The following is a 24,905-nucleotide window of genomic DNA, read 5'->3' on the forward strand; positions in this document are numbered from 1 at the left end:
CTCTCTCTCCACTTTACCTCCCCTCTATTCCCCTCTTGCTTACTTTCTCACTCCACTTACACACTCGTCTTCTCTTTCTCTAGTGTGACTGCATCTCTCTCCCCCTCTCCTTATTTCTTTCCATCAGCCCCTTGCTATCCAGGACTCTGAGATGAGCTGATTCGCCCAATCTCTTCCACTCCACACAGAATTCCATTTGCCGCGGTGACTCTGCAGAATTCCAATAGGAAACCGTCTCCTCTATTGCCCCCATAACCATCCAATGAAATATTCATTCTTTGTCTCAAAGTATCTAAGTCGCCGGAATAGGACAGATAACAATGTGAGTGAGAATAGGTTTCGCACACACACACACACACACACACACACACACACGGTGCAATGCCCTCTGTGCCTATTGACGCTTGAAGACTTTAAGGGTGGATTCTCATAGCGGCCCAACTCTTGAGGGACTTGTACAGTTTTGTGGCCATCAAACGGCGGCCCCGCACGGACTAACGACTCATCTTGTGTGCTATCTGAGCCGCAGCCAAGAGCAGCTACAGATTGCCTGCAGATAGGACATCCTCTTCTGTGAAACCTGGTCACATGCGTTGCTGCACTGCAGGTTGTAGAGCGGACCCAGCAGAGAGATTCATCGCTGAGCGAAAACACAAACATCAACGTATCGGGACGGGGGGGGAAAAGCCGCATTTGGACCGAACCTGCTGCTCGCAGTATAAATTGTGATGAGCCGAGCTTAAATTGGCGCAGTATGCATAAAAGTAAAAGTATTGATTCAGGCAGTCGTAAAAAGAAGCTGGACCAAAGTGATAAAATAAGAAGTTAAAATAAAAGCTTTTCGTCGCTATTTCTTTTTACCGTGCGACATATGGATGCATGAAAGCACAGCATGTGCTAAAAATACTGTAGCATAAATTGCATCTGTTATGGATTGTATTTACTGTGACTGTGTGTGTGTGTGTGTGTAAAGGTGTGCAAGCAGCAAACAGTTTATGCGTCTATATCCATGTGTTGTTGCCTCGTTGTGGTGGAAGGGATTGTGTGTCCCAGTGCTCTTGAGCTAAGCCAGTTTGGACTCACCAGTACGGCACGGACAAAAAGACGGAGCGATCCGAAGGGATGTGCTGGAATAGTTCATTTAGAAAAGCCGCTCCTGCTACGCCACATGACGTTTTAGTCTTGAGGTGCCTCTCCTCACGCGTGTGCTGGGCAGAGATAGCGAAAGAACACGTGCGTCCTGTGTGTGTGTGTGTGTGTGTGTTGTATGCACATTAAATGACCTTCAGCAGCATGAATGTGTTGCTAATCCCTGATGAGACATCTCTTCCTCCAAGGCTGACTTCTGCGTCCTCCAGGCATTGAACTCTGGAGGCCTGGCCCTTTGTGCTGCTGTCTCCGCCGCCTCTGATCTGATTGCTGTGTCCCTTTTAGCAACTGAACTCGGAGCAGGGGTCACTGGTCCTTTGTGAGACGCTTATTGAGACGGTGTACGGCGAGAGGGGGCAAGTCCTGAAGTCGAAGGAGAGAAAGGTCTTCCTCTTTGATGACGTGCTCATCTGTGCCAACATAAATGTCAAGTAAGTCCCTCTCGGATGCCTCGGCGTTCAAAAACACTTCGCTAATGCGTTCGCACTGCTTAGTTCTTTAGCGCGAAGTTACGCGTGAGTTTGGAAAAGGAGAGTCTGCTGCACTGCACAGTTTGGAGAAAATAGCTATTAGGTGAGACTGCGCTCTAATGTGATGCCCTCGGTTTTCTTTTGCGAGGATATTTTTGGCAAACTGCATTGGAAAGAGAAATAGCTGCGAGGGGTTTTGAGCCCTATCTGGAGTTGCAGGAGCTTTATCAGCTTTAAACAAATGGTAGAATGACTAACTACAGCCACAGGAGTCACATAAAACATTTTTGGGTTTCTTTCCAATTTATCTCCTGCGACAGCGCCATTGATCACATCGCTCTCTCTCTCTCTTTTCCTCTTTCTCTCTCTCGAAGTAAACAGGAAAGGGATTTTGTATATTTCGCAAAGCCCCTGTCAAAGATGTTGCTTAAAGCCCTCTTGTTCAGCCTTCAAAGTAATTATCACTCCACGTCTCATTCAAGTCGAGTGTCCCGAAGTTGACTTTGTCTGCCCTCCAGGATCTTGACAAACCGATCACAATGTTGATTGTCTGCGTGATTACAGGAATACATGAATAGCAATGAACTCCTCCTCACAGCCAGGGGTACAGTTTTGGCAGGGAACAGGGGGTGATCGTCGTACGGATTCTAATTCCCACTCTCGAAGTTTTCTTCATGACATTTCTCCTGCTTACGGAGCGCCGGGTGTAGCGCTGTTAGCAGCATATGCGGAGCGTGGAGGGGGATTTCTCTCGGGGTTGTTTTTGCATCTAAAACTCCTGTTTTTTTTAATTTATTTGTTTTGTCTTATCTCCACCAGGGGGCCTCCGGATATCAGCAGCCTGGTCCCTGTCGGCCCGAAGTACACCATGAAGTGGAGCGCCCCCCTGCAGCAGGTGCAAGTAGTTGAGGTGGGCCAGGAGGGCTCTCAGAGCAAAGACACCCTCTTCCAGCAGAGCGGGGCCAAGCGAGCCTGCACCTCAGGTAAACACTCAAGAAAATGTGAACCAGTCCCATTCCTCTCTCCCGCCCCACGTGTCACCCTGTAGTTAATCTCATCACTTGGACTGACTTTCAGTCTCAGCCCCTCGCTCTGACTCAGCAAGGCTAATCTGTATCTGTTCTCAAGTGTCCCGCAGAGGGGCTGGAGACGCATCCGCGCTGCTTGTCGCTCTGATTGAGGACGTGTTCGTGAGGAGGACAGTGATGACGGTCACTTGTTCCAATCTGCCTCGGGTGTTTTATCTTGGAGAGAGATGAGGGTGGCGGAGAGCCCCCTGCCTCAGCATCCCCACAGTCTCATTTCACTCTCTGATAGACCACAAACACACTGGGAGTGGAGTCATCAATCTGCAGAGATTATTCCCTCCCTTTCCAGGCCCAATTAGAGAGCCAGTAGCAGTAGATAGGAATCGCTGGTTGAAACACTAGTTCTCCCACCAGCCCTCAGTAAACCCCGGTGTATACAGACCTTGACGAGATCCCTTATAAATGTGCCATGGGAACAGGGAGATACAAAGCCTTATCAGGATGTAATGGCACAGGCGTTTTTAAAGTTGCAGTTCCATGACTTAAATATTAATGGTGGCTTCCTCAGAGCTCCCCGTGTCATGCTCAGCGAGCAGCTACTGTTTTGAGAGCCGGGCTCGGATTCTCTACGGATTAATGTTTTTGCTTTTTCGCTCAAGTAGTGTGTGTACTCACAACTCTGCAGCAAAGGCTTGGGGATCATTTAAGGTTAGATCTCAATGCCGCTGTCTCTCTTTCTTTTTTTTTACTAGTGTTGAACTCTGCAAATGTTATGCCCCAAAGAGGAGCTGGATTCTGACATCCTCTCCTCTTTTTTTTTTCTTCTCACTTTTTCCAACACGCCGTAATCATGTCTCCACAGAAACCTCCCTGAACATCCGTGGGACCGTTCCCCAAATTTTCCTTCAGACAGCCTGCCCCATCTATTTATAGTTTCATCCCCTGTGATGTCATTCAGTGGGGTGTCTGCTCTAAATCCTGCGCTCCCTCAGCATGGCTCAAAATGGAGTAATTTTTCATCTTCTGCAGGCCCCGGTGTCCTTTTTTATTGAAGAAAGCGGTTCTTTAGGGAAATGCAGGCCCGTCTATCGGACTCTTCCCTATCGTCTCCCTTCCCCGTCTCTTCTTGCCAACACACAGAAAGCCTCTTGTTGTGTGTGTCAATTGTTTACTCTCACGCCGCCTTACCTTTATTCTGTCCCCATTACATCTCCCTTATTGCTGCTTCGCTTTTGACCCGCTGTCTGGAGTGCAGTTCTTTTGTTTTGTCAGAAGTGTACAGCGGTGGGGCTTTGGCTGAGGATCAGACAGGGGTTTTGATGCAGGTGTGCAAAGCCGCATTGCCTTTAAATCCACTGGCGAGCGTCATTGGCACAGCGCTGGAGTGCGAGATGCAGACTTATTCCACAGCAACCTTTGGGCTTCGGCCTCGCACACCAGCCGGCTACGTGCCTGGCGGTCGATGTGAACAGCCATGTCGGAGTTTGAAAACCATATCCTGCCTCACCAACGGGATTACGCTGGATTACAACTCAGCACATTCACCTCTCGGGCCGTAGCCAGCAGCCGGGCCCCAGAGGACTCGACGGGACCTGTGCAGGGATCCAGGCAATCCCTTTTGGAGAGGACAGGAAAGACATTGTTCTCGCAGCTCGCAGCGCACCCTTTTATATTCAGATGTCTCACCTATTGATTTCTTTGCACAGTTGACAGATGTCACTGGCGGCCCATGACAAAGATCCCATTAAACCCCAAAAGCTACAATAGAGCTCTTTAAATGAACAATGCAAGCCCACCACTCTCCTTTTCTCACCCCCCTCCTTTTCCTCTTATGGTTTTACTCTCGCTCCATTTATGCACACGGATAGACAAAAGACGGCGGGTCCCCTCGGAGGAGCATGCCTCGCTAAGCCCGCCTACCGGCTCAGCTCTTTCTGCTACTTTATTATGTGGCAGCGGTGACAGTGCAGGACAGCTCCGGAGCAAAATCTACCTGCAGAATTTAATTAGGCTGCTGGGGAGATGTGGGCCAGGGGAGCCAGGACGGAGGACGGCAGACAGGAGGAGACACAGCTATCGATTCGCAGCAGTAGGAGAGAGAGAGAGAGAGAGAGAGAGAGAGAGAGTTTGAAGGCAGCCAGCCTCAAATCGATGCTGAATTTTGCGTCTAATGAGACACCTGCATTGCTTTTGGCCAGCAAAAGGGCATCATAGCTCCGAATAACAGTTTTTCCATCTGATTTTTTTTATTTTTTTTAACTCATAAATTCATTCTCTGTAGTTCAACAAATAATGGAGATTGATCTATCTGCACATCGAACCTCTTTTATTAGTGCCACTGGAGTTTCAGCAAAGGGAACTTTTCCCTCTGCACTTCCACTCGTCCTCAGCAGCAATGTCATCGTGTCCTCTCACTGTTTAGAAGACTTCAAATATCCAACATCAGATAGTTTATATGTCTAGTGTATCCATTATTGATTAGTTATCAAAATTGATTGTCAACAGTTTGTTTATCAAGTCTTTCAGTCAAACTGGTTCCAGCTTCTCAAAGTTGAGAATTTGAGATGTGTATTGAACGCCCTTGAGCTTTGTGAAACAGTTTTTTCCCTCATTACTTTATAACATGAACTAAGTGTGCTTCTTTTTCTTTTGCATAAGAATATGCAATTGCGATGATGATGTTACAAACTCTGAGGCTTCGCTTGTCGCCCACTTCTCAGGCAAAGCCAACCTCGGCCCTCCACGGCTCTACCAGGAGCTGCAGGAGCTGCAACATGACCTTTCCGTCGTGGAGGAGGTCACCCTCCTCGTGGGCACCCTGCAGGGGATGTACCAGGTACCTACATGTCACTTCATGTTACACTTTTACTGTGCCTGGGACCGTCTCACAGGGGAAATGTGTATCATACAACATATAGCCTGTAATGCGCCAAAGTCAGCCGAAAGGTAAGATCTCAGGCGTAGTTTTCCTCAATCCAGCTGACTCTGCAGGCCACGCCAGGGAAGTCACAGTTTGTTACCTTCAACACAGCGCTGCTCTCTTAAGGCTTTCTTTAGGAGCTGACAGAGCTGGTTGACCTTCAAGTGTGATATTCCCTTATGCAAAAGTTGCTTTCAGTGACACAAATGATGTATAAGCTAGTTATCGCAAGATATTGTTTGAAAATATGAGTATATGGAAGATGGAGTGTGTTATGTAAGAGGCAGAGTACTTAACAAGAGCTCCTAAGCCCTGAGAAGAGAATGGTCGGATTCAGTGCACACTAAAGACGTCAAGCCTGGATGCCACAAGAAATAACCATTTGGGGAAATCTCAGTCTGCTATCTCTTTTAAAGAAATTGTAAAAAAAAAAAAAGGATTCTCGATGTTGTAAAATGTGATCAAAGAGCAGCCTCGTGTTCTTTTTGAATCGCCGATTTCCAAAAGCATGACGTCTCCCGTCCGTCTCTTCATTAACAGTGCAACAGTGTCGGGAATGAGATTTTCACTCTGATATTCCCAGATAGAAGTGTCAGATTTGCTATGTTCCGAAAGGAACCGGGAGCGTCCCTCCTGCAGTGTTCAAATCAGGACATTTCCCAGTAGTCTACCACTAGCACATTAACCGCACCGTACTCTACATAACACAGCCAGGGAGGGACACTCCAGCAATCACCAAAGAGCCTCTCAGGCTAATGGTGGCACCTTAGCCCTGCTGCATAATGAGTACATTGTCCTCAGGAGGAGCGATATTGGCCCGCCACAAAATTACTGATTTTTCATTTTCCACCTAGTTATTATACTGTCCACGGAACAAACAGACAAAATACTTCTGCTCAGTTCATCGGCTTCAGAAAATGTATTTAACTAGCTTTTACTGTAGAATGAGGTTGATTCAACGTGAACTATGAGGGGATAAAAAAATACCACAACCATGTAGCGTCAATTGGGTTGCATTAGTGGTCTTTTGCCTAAAAGAATATGAATATACAAACACTGCAGTCTGCTTTGCACACTTTGAGCTACTGTACACTACGGCCAAGAAACAAGTTTTGATTGTGTGCGTTTCCCCCCATCAAAGAACCTGAACACCACTGTGGCCCAGGACTGGTGTCTGGCTCTGCAGAGGCTTATCCGCATCAAAGAAGAACAGCTCCAGAGTGCAAACAAATGTCGCTTACGTCTGCAGGTGCCCGGCAGGCCAGACAAGTGAGTAGTGTTTCACGTTATATAGGTGCTCTAAGTAAGATGTACTGTGTATGTTTGGGTGTGAGAACATAAATGACCACAGCAGCAACGGCAACAAATCAGGACTAGCAGCTGCAACACCCGAGGCTTTTTCTGTAACTTTCGGAGTTGCAAAAGTTCCTGAAGATGGAAGTACAGCAAACACTCCACAAAGAGGTTTTAATGATTAAATAACTAGAAGAACATATAGGCAGAAGCAGGCCGTCATGTTCGCCACAAAAAGATAACGGCCAGTGACAAACATTTTAATGTACATAAAAAGAAGGATTGTTTTGATCCGAAAATGGCACAAAATGTCGGAGGAATGAGAGAGATGATAAAAACATGTTTTAAATAGGACATGTGGTGATGTTTGTGTACTAAGATCTCTTGGTCAACAAGACACTCTGAACTTCAGAGCAAATCAGAGGCGGGTGCAGTTTATTCTTTCACATCTTGGTAATTACCTGATTCAAAAAATTCTTCTCTCTCTGTACAGAATGTTGAGTAGCCTCCACAAAATGTTCCTTTTAGAAGGATTTTATTGAGATGCTTTTTTTTGCTGCAGTTTTTACCGAGTCTGACTCATCGGATGTAAACTGTGGGTATAAGCCTCCGCCACCGCGCATCCCACGCATCATTCTCCTTTCCGTCCGCTATCTGTGCTACCTATTTTACCTATTTTACCTATTTTTAAGTTTCACAAGTTTCCCCAGTAAGTTTAGAAATGTTAGCTGTAAATTAGCTGCTAGGTTGTCAGCTGTGTGTCTGTCTGGCATAATCTGTCAGAGTTTACTTCAGAGTATCGCAAGTCAGGTGTCACGTTAGCGAGTGTGTGACGATGAGCATGGAGTTAGCAGTAACGTTAGCAGCTGTGAACGTAGCTGTGCAGCTAGCCTGCTGCCTGAAGTGAATCGGGTTAGCACAAGCGCTAGCAACAACAACAATGGCCTAGGCTCACGTCAGGTGGTCAGACCTTTTGAGGTGGACCAGCTATTAAGTGACAAGCCGCTCTTCTCTTGGTTTTCCTCTGCTCTTTTACAAGTTTCAGTTGGTTAGTTTCAGCCAAACTGTTTAACTGATCAAATTAATCGGTCAAAATTGGTATTTTTGGTTAAACGGTTAATTTTTAAACATACTTAGGCACTTTCGCCGTATCCTGGGCTCAGCAATGCCCAAAACGATGTTTTAAAGAAATACAAACAAGCAGAGCGTTTCCCCTTTAACAGAATGATAGTGTGGAGCCAGACCTTTTTTTTTGTTATTGCGCTGACTCAGCTCTGTGTCGACAGGACTAGCCTTCGCCTAATATTGGACCCTAGTGCAGAACGTTTTGGAATTACTCAACAAAGAGCCATATTATTTCATGTTTACAGTGGCTGCGCTGAGAAGCCAAATGTTCTGCACTTGGCAAAGTAGTAAATGCTATAATTCATCTCCTGGTTGTGTCGTATCCAAACGTTAAACACTTTGTTTTTAATATCAGATTTCCATAAGAGATAATAATGAAAAGTAAACTGTCAGTTAATAATTGATGCAGTTTAGTTTTTATGCACACTGTCAATGTTTTACCTGGTGAGTCCAAACATCTTTGTTCAGCTGAGCATATATCCAATCCACTGCAGTTTCCTTGTCTACTAAGGATCTTAAAGTGGTCGTGATAACGTGCCAAAGTGGATCCTGGTGGGTGGAGAGACTACTGAATGACTGAATGCCTACTTAGAGAAGAACAAAGATGGCAAGGAGAGAGCATATGAGTAGCTTAGAGGACTGCACAGGAACTGGGAATAGCAAATAATGGCAGATTATAATGGATTCCATTTTGTGGCTTCTGGTGGGGAAAGGATAAGAAAGAGGCAGGGGAGGACAAAAAGGGAAAGATTGCGACAGAGAAGCCAGAGCCCTGCTGAGAGAGACTAAGCAGGAGAAGGAGAGGAAGAAAGAAAGAGTGAGAGTGATGATCGACCTCCCCCATGAAAGACTTGGCTTGGTGCCGGCAGGGCAGCGGCAGTCAGAAGAGTGGGCCTAATGCTTCAGAGCCAGGGAGAATCAAACTGTGCCAAGCCAAGCCAAAGTGACAGCTTGAGCAGCGGAGCTGTGCAGATCACTTCTCCCACATCTCGCAGCTTCCTCGTCGGCTGTCACACCGGGCCTGCAGGGCCAATCTGCTTACTCAGATGTTTGGTGGAGCCAGATGTCTAGCTTACGAGAGAGACCCCAACTTCCCCATCGAGGGGTCCCCTATTTGCTGAGTTCCGGTGATAATGTCATCAGCGACAAGGAGATTCCCCACCCATACATATGTCCGAGCTGCATTTAAATCTTTAATAATCTAGAGCAAGACCTGTGCTGAACCCTGAGACGGCCACAGAGTTGTTGTAACAATGCCAGCTGAAAGAAAGGAAGAGAGAGAGAGCGAGAGAGATATCTTCTGTTGGGAAAAAGAAACAATCTTGGTTGTGTGATAGCAATCTAATTGAGGCTGGGCCTTGGAGTCGGGTGGCTGGACCGGCAGTGAGCCTGCGGGGCTGTGGGGGTGACAGGTGGCACAGCGGGAGCCCGAGCCATCCCGACACTACCCAGGGTGCAGCAGTGGCAGATTGCGGGGGAGATCGGCGAGGCAGACCGTCTCCGGCTCCTCTCTCTTACAAACAGAAGCACACAATCGCACGCAACACATTGCCTTTTTTCGCCATGTTATCCTTATCCGTTTTGTTAGTAATCTGAGAAACAATCTACAGGGCACCCGAGTGCTCCTCCTCGTGTCTGTATACCTACGTTACATTTATTCACACGCACCTCCTGCTGACAGATGCACCTGCTTCCCAGACAAAGAAGCGCGCACACACACATACTCACTTACACACACACACACACACACACGTTTGAGCCTCTGCTCTGCTGGTGAGAGAGTGGGACCGCAGCAGGGACCCCCCTGTACTGAGTTGGTCCCCTCATGTCTGGCTGCAAGCGACTCTCTGCAGTCAGGCAGCACATCACAGCCTCCGCACTGCAAACAGACCGAGTACGTGGAGAGAATCCTGACTGCTGCCTCAAAGGCACCAGCCTACGTGTGACAGCAGTTCATTAACATCCTCTTTTTACTGCGTCTGCTGGAGCAACCACAGGCACAGGCACATAGGAACAGTATTGTACAGCCCGCAGCCGCTTTTTTTTTTTTCATGGGCCCCTTTTATGGAGGCTGTGCAGGCTACCTTCAAGGCGAATGGCAGACCTCACAGATATGCAAAAGACGAGTCCATATGAAAATGTTTCAGTGTCTGGTCAACAGAGGGGGTTCTCTGATTGTGTACTGCATGAAGAGAGGTGTGCTGTGGCAGAATCCCATTACAGAATTGTCTTAAATTGCAGCATTCCAGGTATTTTGGGTTTTATTTGTCCAGATTTTGAGACGTTTAACCGCTCAGTATTTTGCTTCCACCTCAATGCAATGGGTCTGTTTGGGGTTCCTCTTCCTTTTGGATACGCCATTCATTATTTTTAGCGCTGCGAAGCAAAGCGGAGGCCGGCCTTATTCATGCAAAAGTCACCATGTGAGTCAATGAGTGGGTGAGTGATTAAGCTACAAAATGAATTCTTTCAAAAATGAATGAAAGGTCTTTGCCTCAGCGATCAACCATCTGATCCACTTTCTCAATACATAAGCGGTTGTTTCTCTCCCCACAGAGCGAGAGGCAATCACACTAGAGAAAGAGAAGAAGAGTGTAAGTGGAGTGAGAAAGTACGCAAGGGAGTGCAAGGAATCTTTTGACCGCGTGAGAGCGGTGCAAAGCGGCCGTTAGCTAAGCAGTGGGGCACGCTCACACTAAATCTTTACATGACACGTACTTGTTTGCTGCTATATTAATGCTCTAAAATTCACACAGAGAGGCAAGTTGCCCGGCGGTAGTTAATGAGTCCTACGGTGTGTTTTTTTTAGTTTGTTCATTCATAAACACTCCAGCTCCTCAAGACCCAAATGTAAATGTAACTTGCTTCCCGACCGCTGTGAACCCGAAGCAGGAAAGTCATTTTTTGCTCTGCGTTTCGCTACTTGAAGGACAAAAATTACCGGGACCACGACAGAAAATTTGCAGATGACATTTAATATCCAGAGTTCTCATTCATGCCACCGCTGATTTATCTCCGGGAACAATCTGGCCACAATTCAGCACATTGACCGTGCCAGAGGTTTTTGACAAAGTCCTGTTTAAGGGAACACTTGTATCCCAGACTGATCTCACTGTTTGAACTCTAAATAATACGTCAAAACATGCCTCTCAAGGCGGCAGTGTTCCTATAGCAGCCGATCTCTAGATCCTCAGCGTGTCATGGTAAGTGAAGAGCACTGTGCCTCTGCACCCCACCCCCACCTCCGCTCTGCACTGTTTCAGCCTTTTATCCCTTCTTTTCTCCACATTCACACATGTAGGCACATTCACACCTGGTAGCGACTGAGAATAGCCACAGTCCTCTGCTTTTAGTCGGTTCTCAGGTGCTGAAGGTCACCTACGCTACATCTTCTGTACTTCATAGCATGTTGGGAAACGTACTCCTCAGCTCATTTACTTACGTAGTTATTTTATCTCATCTTCACTTATTGTTTGCCCTAGATTCATTTTAATATGGATGGATCCTTCTATGTGGTACAGACACCTTTATACTCTCTAATTCTTAATTCCTTAAACCAAAAAAAACATAAACCATATAATTAGTAGTATCACTTTCCGGTGCACAAAACACTGGCCTTCCTCCATTTTCCTGGACAGTGAAAAACAGTTCAATCATCTTGCTGTCTTCCATGACCTTTTATACCGTGTCACCTGCCGTCTGTGGCCAATCAGGGAGGATCTCTGGAATTAGACCCCGGTGACATCGATCTCTCTTCCTTTGGAGCCAACTACTAGTCGAATGCACAAACAGATACTCATCACGTGTTCCCTCTCTAGAGGCCGAAGCAAGCCGGGAATACTGTTAGCGAAGCAGAGACACAAGTAGGCGTTCGCGTCTTTGGAACTGGCACACATGACACAAGGAAAATTACCCACAAAGACAATTTAAAGGGGAAGCGCACACCTTCCTCTGAAAGGGTCAAGCAGGTCAGGGAATTAAAATCCTCCTACACGCAACCTGCGTGAGCAGAAAGACTAAACACAAGCCTTTCTCAAGGCTCACATGAATGTTGAACAGACGAGCGGGGCCAAAGCGCGCCTTCCTCTCAGCAAACACACCACTCAAGGAAATTATATATTGGTGTGGTGAGTGGAGAAAGAAAATAGGCTCCACAAACACAAACCTGAATTTTTATGCTGTTATTTGATGTCGCACAGAGCGGTGGAAACGCAGTAAATACCTCTCTATACTCTACATCCACAACGGGGTGATGATAACCTCAAGCAGATATTTAGAGGCAACCTTTTATACTTTCCCAGGTCATCGCCCTGTGGTCACTAACCTCAGAATAAACACTACACCCAAACTTAACTCAACTTAACAGCCTTGTTTAGAATCAGAATCATCTTTATTGGCCATGTGTGTTTACACATACATGGTTTCACGTAGCTCTCATCATGCATGTATACATATTATATACAATAAACAAGATAAATATAAAAAAGACATTAAAGCCAACATAGTTAAAGACAACAGAGTAGTCAGAGTAGTGCAAGTAATGCAGATATTTCTCCACGTTTTGGCATAATTCTGGTTCAGCAGATGTTAGAAAAAGTGACAGCCAGGTATTAACTTGTAATCAACGGCACGCCAAGTCAAACCAGATTGAATATGTTCATTATCTTGCATCATACACAGGAATTGTGTTGACGTGTGTGTGAGTGTGTGTGTGAGAGTATGTGCAGCAGGACAAATCCTCAGGGTATCGCAGTCCAAACATGGCTTCAGAGTCGGCCTCACTTCCTCCACGCACGTCACAAACACAAACAGCCAATGCGCTGCCGGCACAGACGCAGCTCCAACAACGTTTTACGTGGAGCTCGTTTTTATTTTCGATTATTTGCGTGCTTATTTCATTCTGCCTCCACAGAACTCCCCGTGTCTCTTTGCATCCGCTCTACGTTGTTCTTTTTGTGTGCACACCCAGTCTGAACCCCCTTCAAGACCATCCTCTCTTGTAATGTTTGTCTGCGGCTGATTGTCAGGTCCGTTGAGAATTAGATCAACGAACTCCCGCCGAAGCGTCTCCTTTAACTCGTCTCGCTGTTTGCAGAGCGCGCCTTCTCCCCCGACTGTTTGTTTCTCTGGAGGGCGGAGGTGAACTGAAGGATGGGTGCATGACAGGCTGCCACTCAGCACTCACTCCTGCATCTGTCCCGTCCTTGTGCATTAGTGTCACATGTGTGCTCCGGCACTGACCTGCTCCCATAAATCAGCTGGGCCGCCTCCTCCCTCTCTCTCTCTCTCTCCCCATGCCCTTTTTATTCAACTCTCCTCAGCTCTCCCCCCCGTCTCTCCTCTGCCAGCGTGCCCGAGTCTAGTTCTCTATTCTGGCAATGCACCACACCTGCACTGCGGCTGTCAATCAGCGGGTAGGAGGGATGAATCGGAGAGAGCGCGCTCAGTTTAGCATGTTTGAGGCCGTGTGGGCACGGAGCGCCGCCGGAGAGAATCCAACCAAGTGAGTAGTTGTATTCTCGTCACACGCCGTCTCCCCTTCTGTCTTTGGCAAATTACCCCCGCTATATTTAAGCAGTGAATGGTATGAATTACACCTCCTTGTGAAAGCTCCACTTTCTCAACATGTCAGGGAAGTTTGAGATCTCACTTCATCCTGTTCCCGACTGTAATCTCTCTCTCAATGTTCAGATAGGATGGACTTTTTTTATTTTATTCATGTGAATGTGCTGAAGTACAGTTCATTCAATATACAGATTTCACTTGATGCCAGCACAAATATAGACATAATCCAGCATCTGCTTGATTTATAAACCAGTGTTGATATTAATACAAATTGTAAAGTATTTCTCTCTTTCTTTCTTTCTTTCTTTCTTTCTTTCTTTCTGTCATCGCCTCAGAATCACTGTAGAATAGTCGCACAGGTGCACTGATACATGCTGCTATTTTGTGGAAAAGCTGCTTAGTGCTTTTCAAAAACGACACCTCATCCTTGGCCAGACACTTGTGCTTGTATTACATTAAATCCTGATCAATCCAGACAACAGAGTGTCTCAATGGACTCACACCAGATGAGTCATCGCTAACTCAGGGCCGAAGCTGCTGGTCTGACTTTAGCCGGCGCAGCACAAAGAGGTTACTTTACTTTACTTTAGTTGACAGGGGAGAGAAATATTTAAACACACAGGGCAATATTTATAACATAATGTTTAAGCACACTTGGCATAGCTGGTGGTCCAAGAGGCGGCTGTACATTTCACCAGCTAATGGCTGAAGGAAGTTTAATGTTGAGGTGCGAATTTACCGCCGTGAGACGGGTTTGTATGGAACACAACATACATAACGTCCATCCTGTGTTCATTAGTCGCCATTTGATGGCGTTAAAGTCACGGCGCTCCCTTTTAGCTCACGAGAAGAAACACCTCTTGAGAAGATGTTTTCTCCGGGAGAGACTTCGGCTGATAAACTGCCTTGAATCTCTCGTGAGACAAATGAGATGGTTATTATTCATTGGTCGTTTCCATTTTTTCAACACTAAAGGTGGTATTCAGTTTGTTTGTCACTTCGGTTATGCATTGAGTTCTTTGTGATCATACGCATTGTGTTTCATAACATTTTACAAGAGATGCACAGAACGACAATTTTCGGAGCTGAAGATTTTCTGCGTCTGACCTTCCGCTTTCTGTTTTTCTTCCTCAGAACTATAATTGACAGCACTCGCAAACATTTTTGTAACTTTTTCTTCCGTGGAAAATTGGAGTTCTATTTTATGGTCATAATGACAATGTGATTGCGAAAGTAACTCCCATTATCACCAAAAGGTCAAATTCCAGGAACTTCTCTCACCGTCACTCAAACAAAACTTAAAGTGCTCCTCCAGGTTACTTGGCCAATAAATCCCACTGAAAATGAGTTGCAGTATTTCTCATTTTAACAAGCTCCATGTCTTCTTCAGTCACGCTGAAGAACTGCCTCACCGACAACGGACAACGTGACACGTGTATTTACCACGTGCTGACGTGTGTGTGTGTGTGTGTGTGTGTGTGTGTCATTAGTGGCTGCGTAGCTGTGCGGAAGTGTATTTGGATTCATTTTATTTTGGCTCTAATTTCCCTCAGATCGCAATTTCCTAAATGCAGTTTTCAGTTATTTTTCATTACTTTCTGAAAGAAATAGTCAGAGTTTAGTTCAGTTTTTTTGATGTGACATTGGCAAACAGTCTGTGCTTGAATTCTGCATCGGAACCAAGCGAGCCACGCTCACATGCATTACATTGTGGAGGAAAGACGGAACATATTTCAACGTTCATAACAAAAATATATGCCTAAATTAGTCAGTAGTGCCCAAGACGAAACATCTGTCTCTTCACCTTTTTGGTTAATGATTCTGTTTTCATTCATTAAACTCTTGAATGCCGTCATTAATTTTCATGAGCAGCAATGCCTTTTTGAATGAATTGTGTGTGTTTTGAGGTTAAAGGACCAAAGCATCCACGTCCTCAGCATCAAACCATCGTCCCCCTGGAGGCTTGAAAGGTGCCTCTGGAAAGTTTGTCGCTTGCTCTTTGGCCGCTGCAGTCGACTTGCATTCACGGCTCTTCCCACGGATTCCACCGCCGACCCAGTTTCAAGGCGAAAGAGGTCCGTGGAGACGTTTCATTCCGCTTCTGCAGCGTCATACTTTCCCCCTCCTGTCGATTTGTATGTCTGGTTACATGCCCTTTTCTCCTTTGTTGAGCCGGGTGAAAGAGTTTTTCAGATTTTCAAGGCAGGCCAAGAAAAATGTTTCACGCCTCACAAAACAGCGTAAAGAATGTTCAGTTAGGATGGACTTTTTTATTTTGTTCACGTAAACGTGCTGAAGAAAAAGCTTGTTCAATATACAGATTAGACTTGATGCCAGCACAAATATAATCTCTCTCTCTCTCTCTCTCTCTCTCTCTCTCTGTAATTCAATTAAATTGACCTCATTGGGATCACACTTGACATGTGTTGCCAAAGCACAATTACCATTACATACTTAAAATACGACGATAATCAGAATTATAATAACACTAATTAGAATAATAAAAACTAATAATAAAATACCAATATAAATAACAATGTCATATAATAAAATAAAGTAGATAATAAAATTGGTAAATTACATACAATTATTAGCATTACGACTTATACATATTAATGATTTGGGCTATGTACAGCATATCCTGTGTGTGTGTGTGGGGGGCGTGTTTAACCCGACTTGTGAGGACATACGTCTGTTTACACAGCCAGGTTGCGGGGACTCGCCTTCCTTACGGGGACAAAATCCTCGTCCCGATAATGTAAACCATTACATTTGAGTCGTGTGTGTGTGTGTGTGTGTGTGTGTGTGTGTGTGTGTGTGTGTGTGTGTTTGTGTGTGTGTGTGTAGCAGGACAACTCCTCAGAGTATTGCAGTCTAAACAGTTCGGCGTCGGCGTTGATTTTTACCTCACTCCATCCACGCACGTCACCAACAGCCAATGCACTGCCTGCCCTGTTTGGGACAGTACGCTCTGCCTTGTATTGTAGTGTTTTAATTTTTTTAAAGATCATTAAATTCTTTGAAATCTGAAATGAGTTGAACTTGTCAAAGCAAATGTTTCTTATTTCACTGGATGCTGTACATCAGCAAGAGGAGGATCATTAAGCTCAAGCTCACCTGTCGAACATTTTTCTGTTGTCTTTCGGTTGCCATCATTTTGTCTCTGCCACACACACACACACACACACACACACACACACACACACACACACACACATGCACGATCGGGTGTCCTACTGTGTCTGAGCATGAATTGGAACCAAAAGGCCTTCACTAATCACAACCTGTACTAGTCGTGCCCGATTCCAGCGGAGCCCACGCATTACTGGCATTTTGAGCGTCGGATCCCACCTCGAAGCGATTTACTGTGACCGAGCTGCGTGGTCGTCGCTACCTACCCTGAATGTTGCAGTCGAAAAATCATCACACCAAAGCTTACTGGACTGAACCTGTGAAACTACAAACAGCCGAGCAGCTCTTCTGACAGAAAAAGGAAACAATCTTGATGTATTAAACTTAAATTCCCATGAAATGAAACATTTCTTCTCTTTGTTGCTGTCCTGTTTCTCTGACTGCATTTTTACGCTTTCTGTTGTGATACAGCACATCTGCAGTATATGTCAAACATGCACTTTCCTCCCTTTTTATAATAAAAGCCTACACCTTCTGGCTCTGTTATGAAGTCAAACAGCCTCGTTGATTATAACCTGCTTTTCAGGGTAAATTAAGAGGGGGTTGCACAGTTGTGTTATCCTCATTTCAGCATTATTTTAGCGTCACTTTGTGAGCTTTAGGTTGAAATTTAAAGTCTTTAAGATTTCAGTCCTGGTTGATTTACATGTGGGATTTTTAAAAAAAAGCGGTTTAATGCTACAGGTCCCAGAATACTTAGGGCAGCAAAACAAACTGTTGTGTTTTTGCTAAGTCAGGCAATAATTTATTTAAATGAAAATCGTTGACGTTGCCATTTTTTTTTTTGTAATCATAACTGAAATATTAAATGCAAAACAGAAGATAATACTAGAATAATACAATATTGAAACTTTTTTTGTTTTGTTAAAATGTCAAATAGTTTAATCTTTTCCTTTCTGGCATACCCGTTACAGAGTTTATGGGAATGCTTTGGTTTTCAATTTGTTTATCTAAGGCCATTGCTGCTGATGGTGGCATGAAAAAAAAAACAACTCTTTTTCAAGAGCCGGCACATTTATATTGGTTTACAGTGTGCTTTATGGACATTTTCTCTAACATTTTTCCAAATGGATGAGCTGTAAGCTGATATTTGAGCATGAATAAATAATTGGAAGAAATAGCTTGGATGGAAAATTGATCCAGTCTAATTGCTGTAATAACTGCATTTCGAGGACCTACTCAAAAGTCACTGCCCATGATTGCTATGCTTACATTAAAAGGTACCCCACCAACTTACATTGCACTCCTATAAAATTGTTGGACTAGAGATGGACAGTAACAAAAATTCTATACATCCTGGTTCCTACATTACCCACAATGCACCTCACCCACCGGTTGGAGATTTGGATGTGTTATGCTAGTGGCAGCTAATGCAGATGCTCCCTTCAACCAAAGATGAGCGGCGTTGGTAATTCTTTCTGACTCCATGCTATAGATTTGTTTCATTTTCAAACCGTATCGTTTCCTCTTGAGTTGACTTTAAGAAACTCCTCTCACTTTTTACACAAATGCTGCCGTACTCATCCATGACCTGAACTGATTGTGATGCTTAAAATCAGAATCTATGATTTAGTATGTATGGTAATCTTCAGCAAAAAAACAACAACCCTGTCTTCGAAAAGTAAAGACAAATATTCAGGAAATGTTCAGGACACTTTCTACGGACATTATGAGGAACTGATGGCATTAATGCAAAAATGTTTATTGACGATGCATTTAATTTGTTTTCCAGCAGAATCTCAGATATTGCATTACTGTGCAACTATGAGAAAGAGTTAATTAATCCTAAAACAACCCACTGTACCTGTGAACATAATTGTTGTGATTATGTTGGCCAGCACAACAAAATTGAGAAAAAGCGTCATTTATAAAAACGATTTCTCTGAGAATTTCCCCCCTAGTGAAGGGAATGCATTTTGGTTCAAGGTTCAGCTCCACTGTCATTACACAATACAGGATACAGGATTTCTCAATAACATGCAGCCCATCTGTATTGGTGTCAAATCCCAATAAAGACCAGGATCACCCCTGGGCCTCAACAACAGAGACTGTCTGACCTTATCACATTATGGAATGAAAAAAACAGACAAAACCAGCAATAATCCTCATGTTCTGTATTGTTTGGTGGAGATTTTGTGACAAAACATTTAATATCAGCCCATCTGTGTGTTTCTGTGCAGGTCGGGGCGTCCTGTCAGCTTCATGGTGGTCCTCAACACTCCCAGCCCCCTGAGTAAGATCTCCTGGGTCAACCGTCTGCACTTGGCCAAGATCGCACAACGTAAGAACACACACACACACACACACACACACGGCTCAAATGTAAGGGTTACGTTATCGGGACGCGGATTTTATCCCCGTAAGGAAGGCGAGTCCCCACAATGTGGCTGTGTAAACAGACGTATGTCCTCATAAGTCGGGTTAAACACGCCACCCACACACACATGACTCAAATGTAATGGTTTACGTTATGGGGACGCGGATTTTGTCCCCGTAAGGAAGGCGAGTCCCCGCAACGTGGCTGTGTAAACAGACGTATGTCCTCACAAGTCGGGTTAAACACGCCCCCCACACACACACACATGACTCAAATGTAATGGTTTACGTTATGGGGACGCAGATTTTGTCCCCGTAAGGAAGGCGAGTCCCCACAATGTGGCTGTGTAAACAGACGTATGTCCTCACAAGTTGGGTTATACCCCCCCACACACACACATTACTCAAATGTAATGGTTTACGTTATGGGGACGCGGATTTTGTCCCCGTAAGGAAGGCAAGTCCCCGCAAAGTGGCTGTGTAAACAGACGTATATCCTCACAAGACAGGTTAATCACGCCCCCCGCCCCTACACACACACACACACACAGGCATACACACACTGAAAGGATTACGATGCCGTTTCTATTTAAAAAGGATGATGTAATGCAATGAAATGTAATAACAATGTTTTAAGTCAGAGGCTCAGACACGTCATCAGTGTTTGGTTCACTCTCTATTGGCTAAGTGCACAACTTGAATTACAACTTATGTAATCAGTGAAAAAACGAGACTCTCAACTGGGTCATCTGAAGTTTGTGTGCTGCGGAAAGAGGCAAACTTTTCAAACAATATTAAATTTATAACCTCCGTTCTAAAATGCCTCCCCGTCTATTGTGAAGACAACATCATCCAGGAGACCTTGGTTTGCTGGCGTTAACATTCCTTTTGAAATTCTCCACTGCCGATAATTTCTAATGTGGAGTCTCCCTCTTCAAATGCTCTATAGCGCATTGATTGAGGAGACTCAGGCGGAGTGGTCAATATCGACGCAGGAAAAGACTGGCCAGACGCTGCCCAGCAGGGAGCAGCACAGTTCTTTTTTTTCTTCTTCTTTTTTCTCTTCCTAACCCTCCACCCCTCTCCGGCCCGCTTTGCAGTCTGGCCACGCTGCAGCGAGAGGAGGTCTTCCTCTCCCAGGCTTCATCAATGCGCGCTGTCATCCAGCGGCGAACGCCGAGGACATTAATCTGCTTATTTGTCCATGATGGCACGCATATTCAACCCACTCACCACTCCGGTCCCCTCCTCCCCCATCCTTTCCCCCGCTCCCTGCATCGCCTTGAGCGCTCTTCCGTGTCAAACACACTTTACTCTGGGTTTTGTTGTGCATGCGGTACGTCTCTCAACACTGCGCTTGAGTGTAGCTCCAATCTGACTGTTGTGGCCTCTCAGATCCCAGAGGCCTTGGCTGTGAGCGTCAGAAACATTTAAGGTTTCAGGAGGAAGTTCTTTGGGGTGGATTAAAGGACACCGAGTTAAATGTCTCGTTTAGATGAGTGGCCGGAGATGTATTTGTTTTTAGCAGCGGAAAGAATTGGATGAAGGTCAAGAAGAAGAAGCAGAAGCCTGAAGTGTTTTCTGCTTGACAAACTTTGTCTTGAGACTTTGTCCGCCTCACCTGAATTTTGAGATTCTCCATCCTTGCACATTGAACAAAACAAGAAAGAACACACAACACTGGATTCCTTCCCCCCACTGCCGGCCTACTATACCTCCACAGTGGGCGTACAGAAGCTCACACTACATCTGTCGACTCCGGTGGAGCTCGCTGTATATGGTTCGTGTTCGAGTGGCATCAAAAACATCGGGCCGAGCGCAGAGTTCCCAGCCTCTCCTTTGCTGCTCACACCTTTTATCAGCAACGCAGCAGGCGTACTGATGAGGACAGCGGCATACTTATAGCACGCAGCGCTCCTCCCCGATGCCCGCTGTGTGGACAATAGGCGACGTCCTCAAAGCCAAATCATGCACGTTATCCGTAGCTGTCGCACGGACGAGGAGCTCCAAAGAACATCAATGTCAAGTATGGCTGGAGGAGGACTGAAAGTACGTTGTCCCTCTTATTTTGGCATTTACTCTGCAAGGGAAGCGCCAAATAAACATTTATTGATCTTACACCTGGATAACTCACCCTGAAGACAAAGGATACAATGCCATCAAAATGTAAATATTGCACACCGTCTTCACTCTGATATTGATTGAGTCTCTAATGGTACGACCGTCAGCGCCAATCGGTCTTTGTCTGATTTGCTTTTTCCTAAAGTCGTGTAGCCTCGGGTGCTCGTCCCAGACATTATGCTGCTGCATGTAAAGATACACATGACATCTTTGCTTCTCTCTGACTTCCAAAAGTCTCTGATCACTCGACTGATCAGGGGGAACTGACACGGGAAAGGTTGAAAGGTTTCGAGGCCTCTGGCCAACACTGCTTATCCAGCTGCAAGCTAGCATGAGAAAAACAATAGAAAAAGCTTTGATTCCTCTCATCAGCAGAATGACAATTAGCCGCGTGTCAGGAGAGCAGGCTTTGAGGTGCAGTCAAGACCGGGGTATCGGTAGGATTTCATCCATACTAGCACACTTATCAATCTGTTCTTTTTCAATGTATTCTGAGAAAAACAAGACAAATAATTAAGAAAATAGTCAACATTTGCTTTATTATTTTTATGTGAATAAAAAGTCAAGAAGTTCCAAAAGCTTTAAAAATACATTTGCAGGTAAACAATTAGCTCGATGATTAGGTTTATGAACCTTGTACTTGTGATCAAACTCCATGTATGGCATTGCTAGCATTACCTGGGTTGCAGGGTTAGAAAACTGCACATTTCTGTTCTGCTGGTTTTGCCAGATGTTTTGATAAATTGCCAGTATTACCTCCCTTAATTCTGAGGGGTTTTATTGCGTCCGTGACAGCGAGAATTCTCGGCATCTACGCGAATAAAATGTAGCCACGCTTTTGTCGTGATGCGTGTCTCACGAGGTACTGAGCCGGTGACAGGCGCAGAGACAGAGAGGGGAGGTTTGAGGCCAGGAGATTTCACTCTTTGTTACTTCTGAAGGACCGATAGCAGAACCGATAGCAGAACCCTTTAACGCCGGAACATTATCAAAACTCTGTGGAACCGATTTCCGTTGAGAATGGAGTTACGGAGTCAAGACATCCAACAGTTAGTCCTTCCAGATTGTATCCAGATTGATTTTAGAAAGTCTGGACAGCAAAATAAAAAAGTAAAAATCAGATCCAAACCACATTTAATGGTGTTTTGAAATACAATTCTAATGCGATTTCTACCGATGGCTGAAATCGGATTTGAATGCTGCTGCTAGCAGAGCGCTACGGAGGACAGCACGCGGGGGACCTGAGAATAAATCATGTGCAGGCACTTTGTCTTTCACTCCGACTTTGAGTTTGTCCGGTGAGAGGAAGGAGGTCGACGCTTCAACTTCACAGGCGCCGTGGTTTTCATGGCAAATGCTTCCTCGTTGGAAAGCAGCGTCACCGGTGTAGCTGCATAGCGACCGGCGTCAAAGCAACTCCTGCAGACGGGTTGTTGCTTTCTGGACACACACATCTAATCTGATCACTTGTGAAAAAAGCAACAACAACAAAAGACATGATTTGAGAAACACATTTTATTTGCTTGTGATCTGAACCGAGCCTTTGATGGTTCCTATAAGTCAAGCTCAAGGCGCAGAATAAAGACGCTCTTTCAACCAGAGGGCCGGCTTTACGAAGATATTGAGTCACGCATCTCTTGTTAAAATGATGGACAGCGTGCAACTTGGATTCAATTTCAGGATGTTTCCTTTGCTCCTTGACAGTTGCTCTGCGGTTGCAACACATTCTCGGCCCCTAACTCATCAGCGGCCCTTCAATTCAAACAATGACTTATCAGTTTTGGACGTGTCAGGAATGGCGTGTCGGTTCCCTCTCGTTACATACAAAATAGTGTCTTTTCAAAACAAACTTTGTTTTTAGGTTTACTTTTGCGACAAAACTACTTGGTAAGGTTTAGAAAGTATAGTTACTTAAGTAAAATGAGTAAAATAACTATGTTTGTTACGTACCTGCCGTTAAAGTAAGAGTGACATAAAGGACACAAAAATACACAGTGACATGGGGCATTAATAACAACATATAGCCAACAATCAAATAGGAATAAAGTTATGTATCTGTCTGTCAAACGGGTGAAAACTGTGTAATGGTGGCCATGAGTGGGTATTCAATGATTTAAGAGTGGGAATGGGAATGGGCTCCCAAAGCTGCTTTTGTAGTTTCACAATTTGCTCAATAGTAACTCTTATTGCATATTCTATATTATATCACTGCAGTTTTAACATCCCTGGAGTTCTAACTAAACATAACCATATTGTAGTATTTGTCCCCTCAAAGCTCTCAATCCAAGGCCCTTCCACATGTACCTTCTTCTCGCATGCCGTATATAAACCTACGGATGTCGACAGCCCACGCAAAGACTGTCCTTTCTCTCGTGCCGCCGCACAAGCTCAGGTTAATGGAAATGTTCATCATTATTATCTATTAAGAGCGAAGAGGTCAGATACACAAAGATTGCCGCATGGTACTGGAACAGTGCGAGTGACAAAACATTTTCAATACTTACCTGCCTGCACAAAGGTCATGATCGTGAATATAAATGCAAAAAGTGAACTGAAATTAATAACAGCTAAAAGGTAGAATATTGATATTTAGTAAACTATTAATTGCATTTTTCTTGATAACACACAATGGTCTTGTTATAAATGGTCATTCAAGCTTTCTATAATTTGGTGAATATACTGTATTTCTCACATCATCTCTGTTTTAAAATGGCTTTAGTTAAGGTTAGATTCAGGGTTAGGACCATTTAAAAGAACATTCATCTGATGAAAAAAAAATATGTTGTACATGAATTCTCAAAGGTTTGGAACTGAATGCAGGTTGTCAGGTGTGTGTATATATATATATATATATATATATATATATATATATATATATATATATATATATATATATATATATATATATATACCTCCACATTTTTATGTCATACCTCAGTGTTTTTAGTTGCCTGAATTACATATTGTCAGGCCTGGTCTGAAAGGAGGACCCAGATGCAGGAGATAGTCGTACTGGCGCACTTTATTGTGTCCTTTGTTCCAAACAACTTTCTTAATAATCCATCAAACATAAAGCGCTCCAAACAAAACTACTCACGAACAAAACTCTTGGGCAAAATTCTTATCTATGGCTGTGGACACGGGCTTTAGTGCATCGACAAGGACAAACACTTTGGCTCAGGACAGAGGGAAGACGCAGACTATAAGCACATGAGGGTAATGGGGAACAGGTGGAACCACTCAGGGATCAGGGGAGACAATCAGACCAGTGACACATGAGGAAGGGCAAGTGACCTGAAACGAGAGGAGAGTCAGGCTTCAAAATAAAACAGGAAGTTACGAGACAAAAAACCCAAGACAAGACAGCCCTCATGTGTGACACATATTTGAATTATCTTAGCTACAGTAAGCTTTGCGATGTCTTTTATTGTGTAGTTTGACAATATTCAAATTCTGTTTATTAACTAAATATACAGATGAAAAAAGGACAGTGATAATAACACAGGTGCATAATTGCTCTCGACCACGCACACAGCAGCGCTGTGACACGCTGGTACCACCGAGTCTGTCATTTAAAAGCAAACGGTAGCGATGAGGGCGGGATCATGGACTCCATTGGCTCCCTTGGGGAAATAGATCAGCACCAACCTGGTCAGGATGACAATTACATGTTAATTGTATTACACCCACACTTTGCCTTCCCATTTAACCAAATGTAATTACAAT

The 24,905-nt window shown here is 44.6% G+C and overlaps 1 protein-coding gene across 1 annotated transcript in view; it reads left to right on the forward strand.

Moving 5' to 3' along the window:
• The window catches only part of arhgef10la (Rho guanine nucleotide exchange factor (GEF) 10-like a), a gene marked incomplete at both ends in the record, with an annotated part of 93,285 nt that overhangs the window by 25,883 nt on the left and 42,497 nt on the right, over nucleotides 1-24,905 (forward strand). The window contains 5 exons of the mRNA XM_079218260.1: nucleotides 1,435-1,580; nucleotides 2,439-2,602; nucleotides 5,368-5,483; nucleotides 6,709-6,836; nucleotides 18,923-19,023. Of these exons, the coding sequence (XP_079074386.1) occupies nucleotides 1,435-1,580; nucleotides 2,439-2,602; nucleotides 5,368-5,483; nucleotides 6,709-6,836; nucleotides 18,923-19,023 (655 nt within the window). The remainder of the gene's footprint in view (nucleotides 1-1,434; nucleotides 1,581-2,438; nucleotides 2,603-5,367; nucleotides 5,484-6,708; nucleotides 6,837-18,922; nucleotides 19,024-24,905) is intronic.

The sequence above is a fragment of the Taurulus bubalis genome (genome assembly GCF_910589615.1).
Source record: "Taurulus bubalis genome assembly, chromosome: 5".
Classification (NCBI taxonomy): domain Eukaryota; kingdom Metazoa; phylum Chordata; class Actinopteri; order Perciformes; family Cottidae; genus Taurulus; species Taurulus bubalis.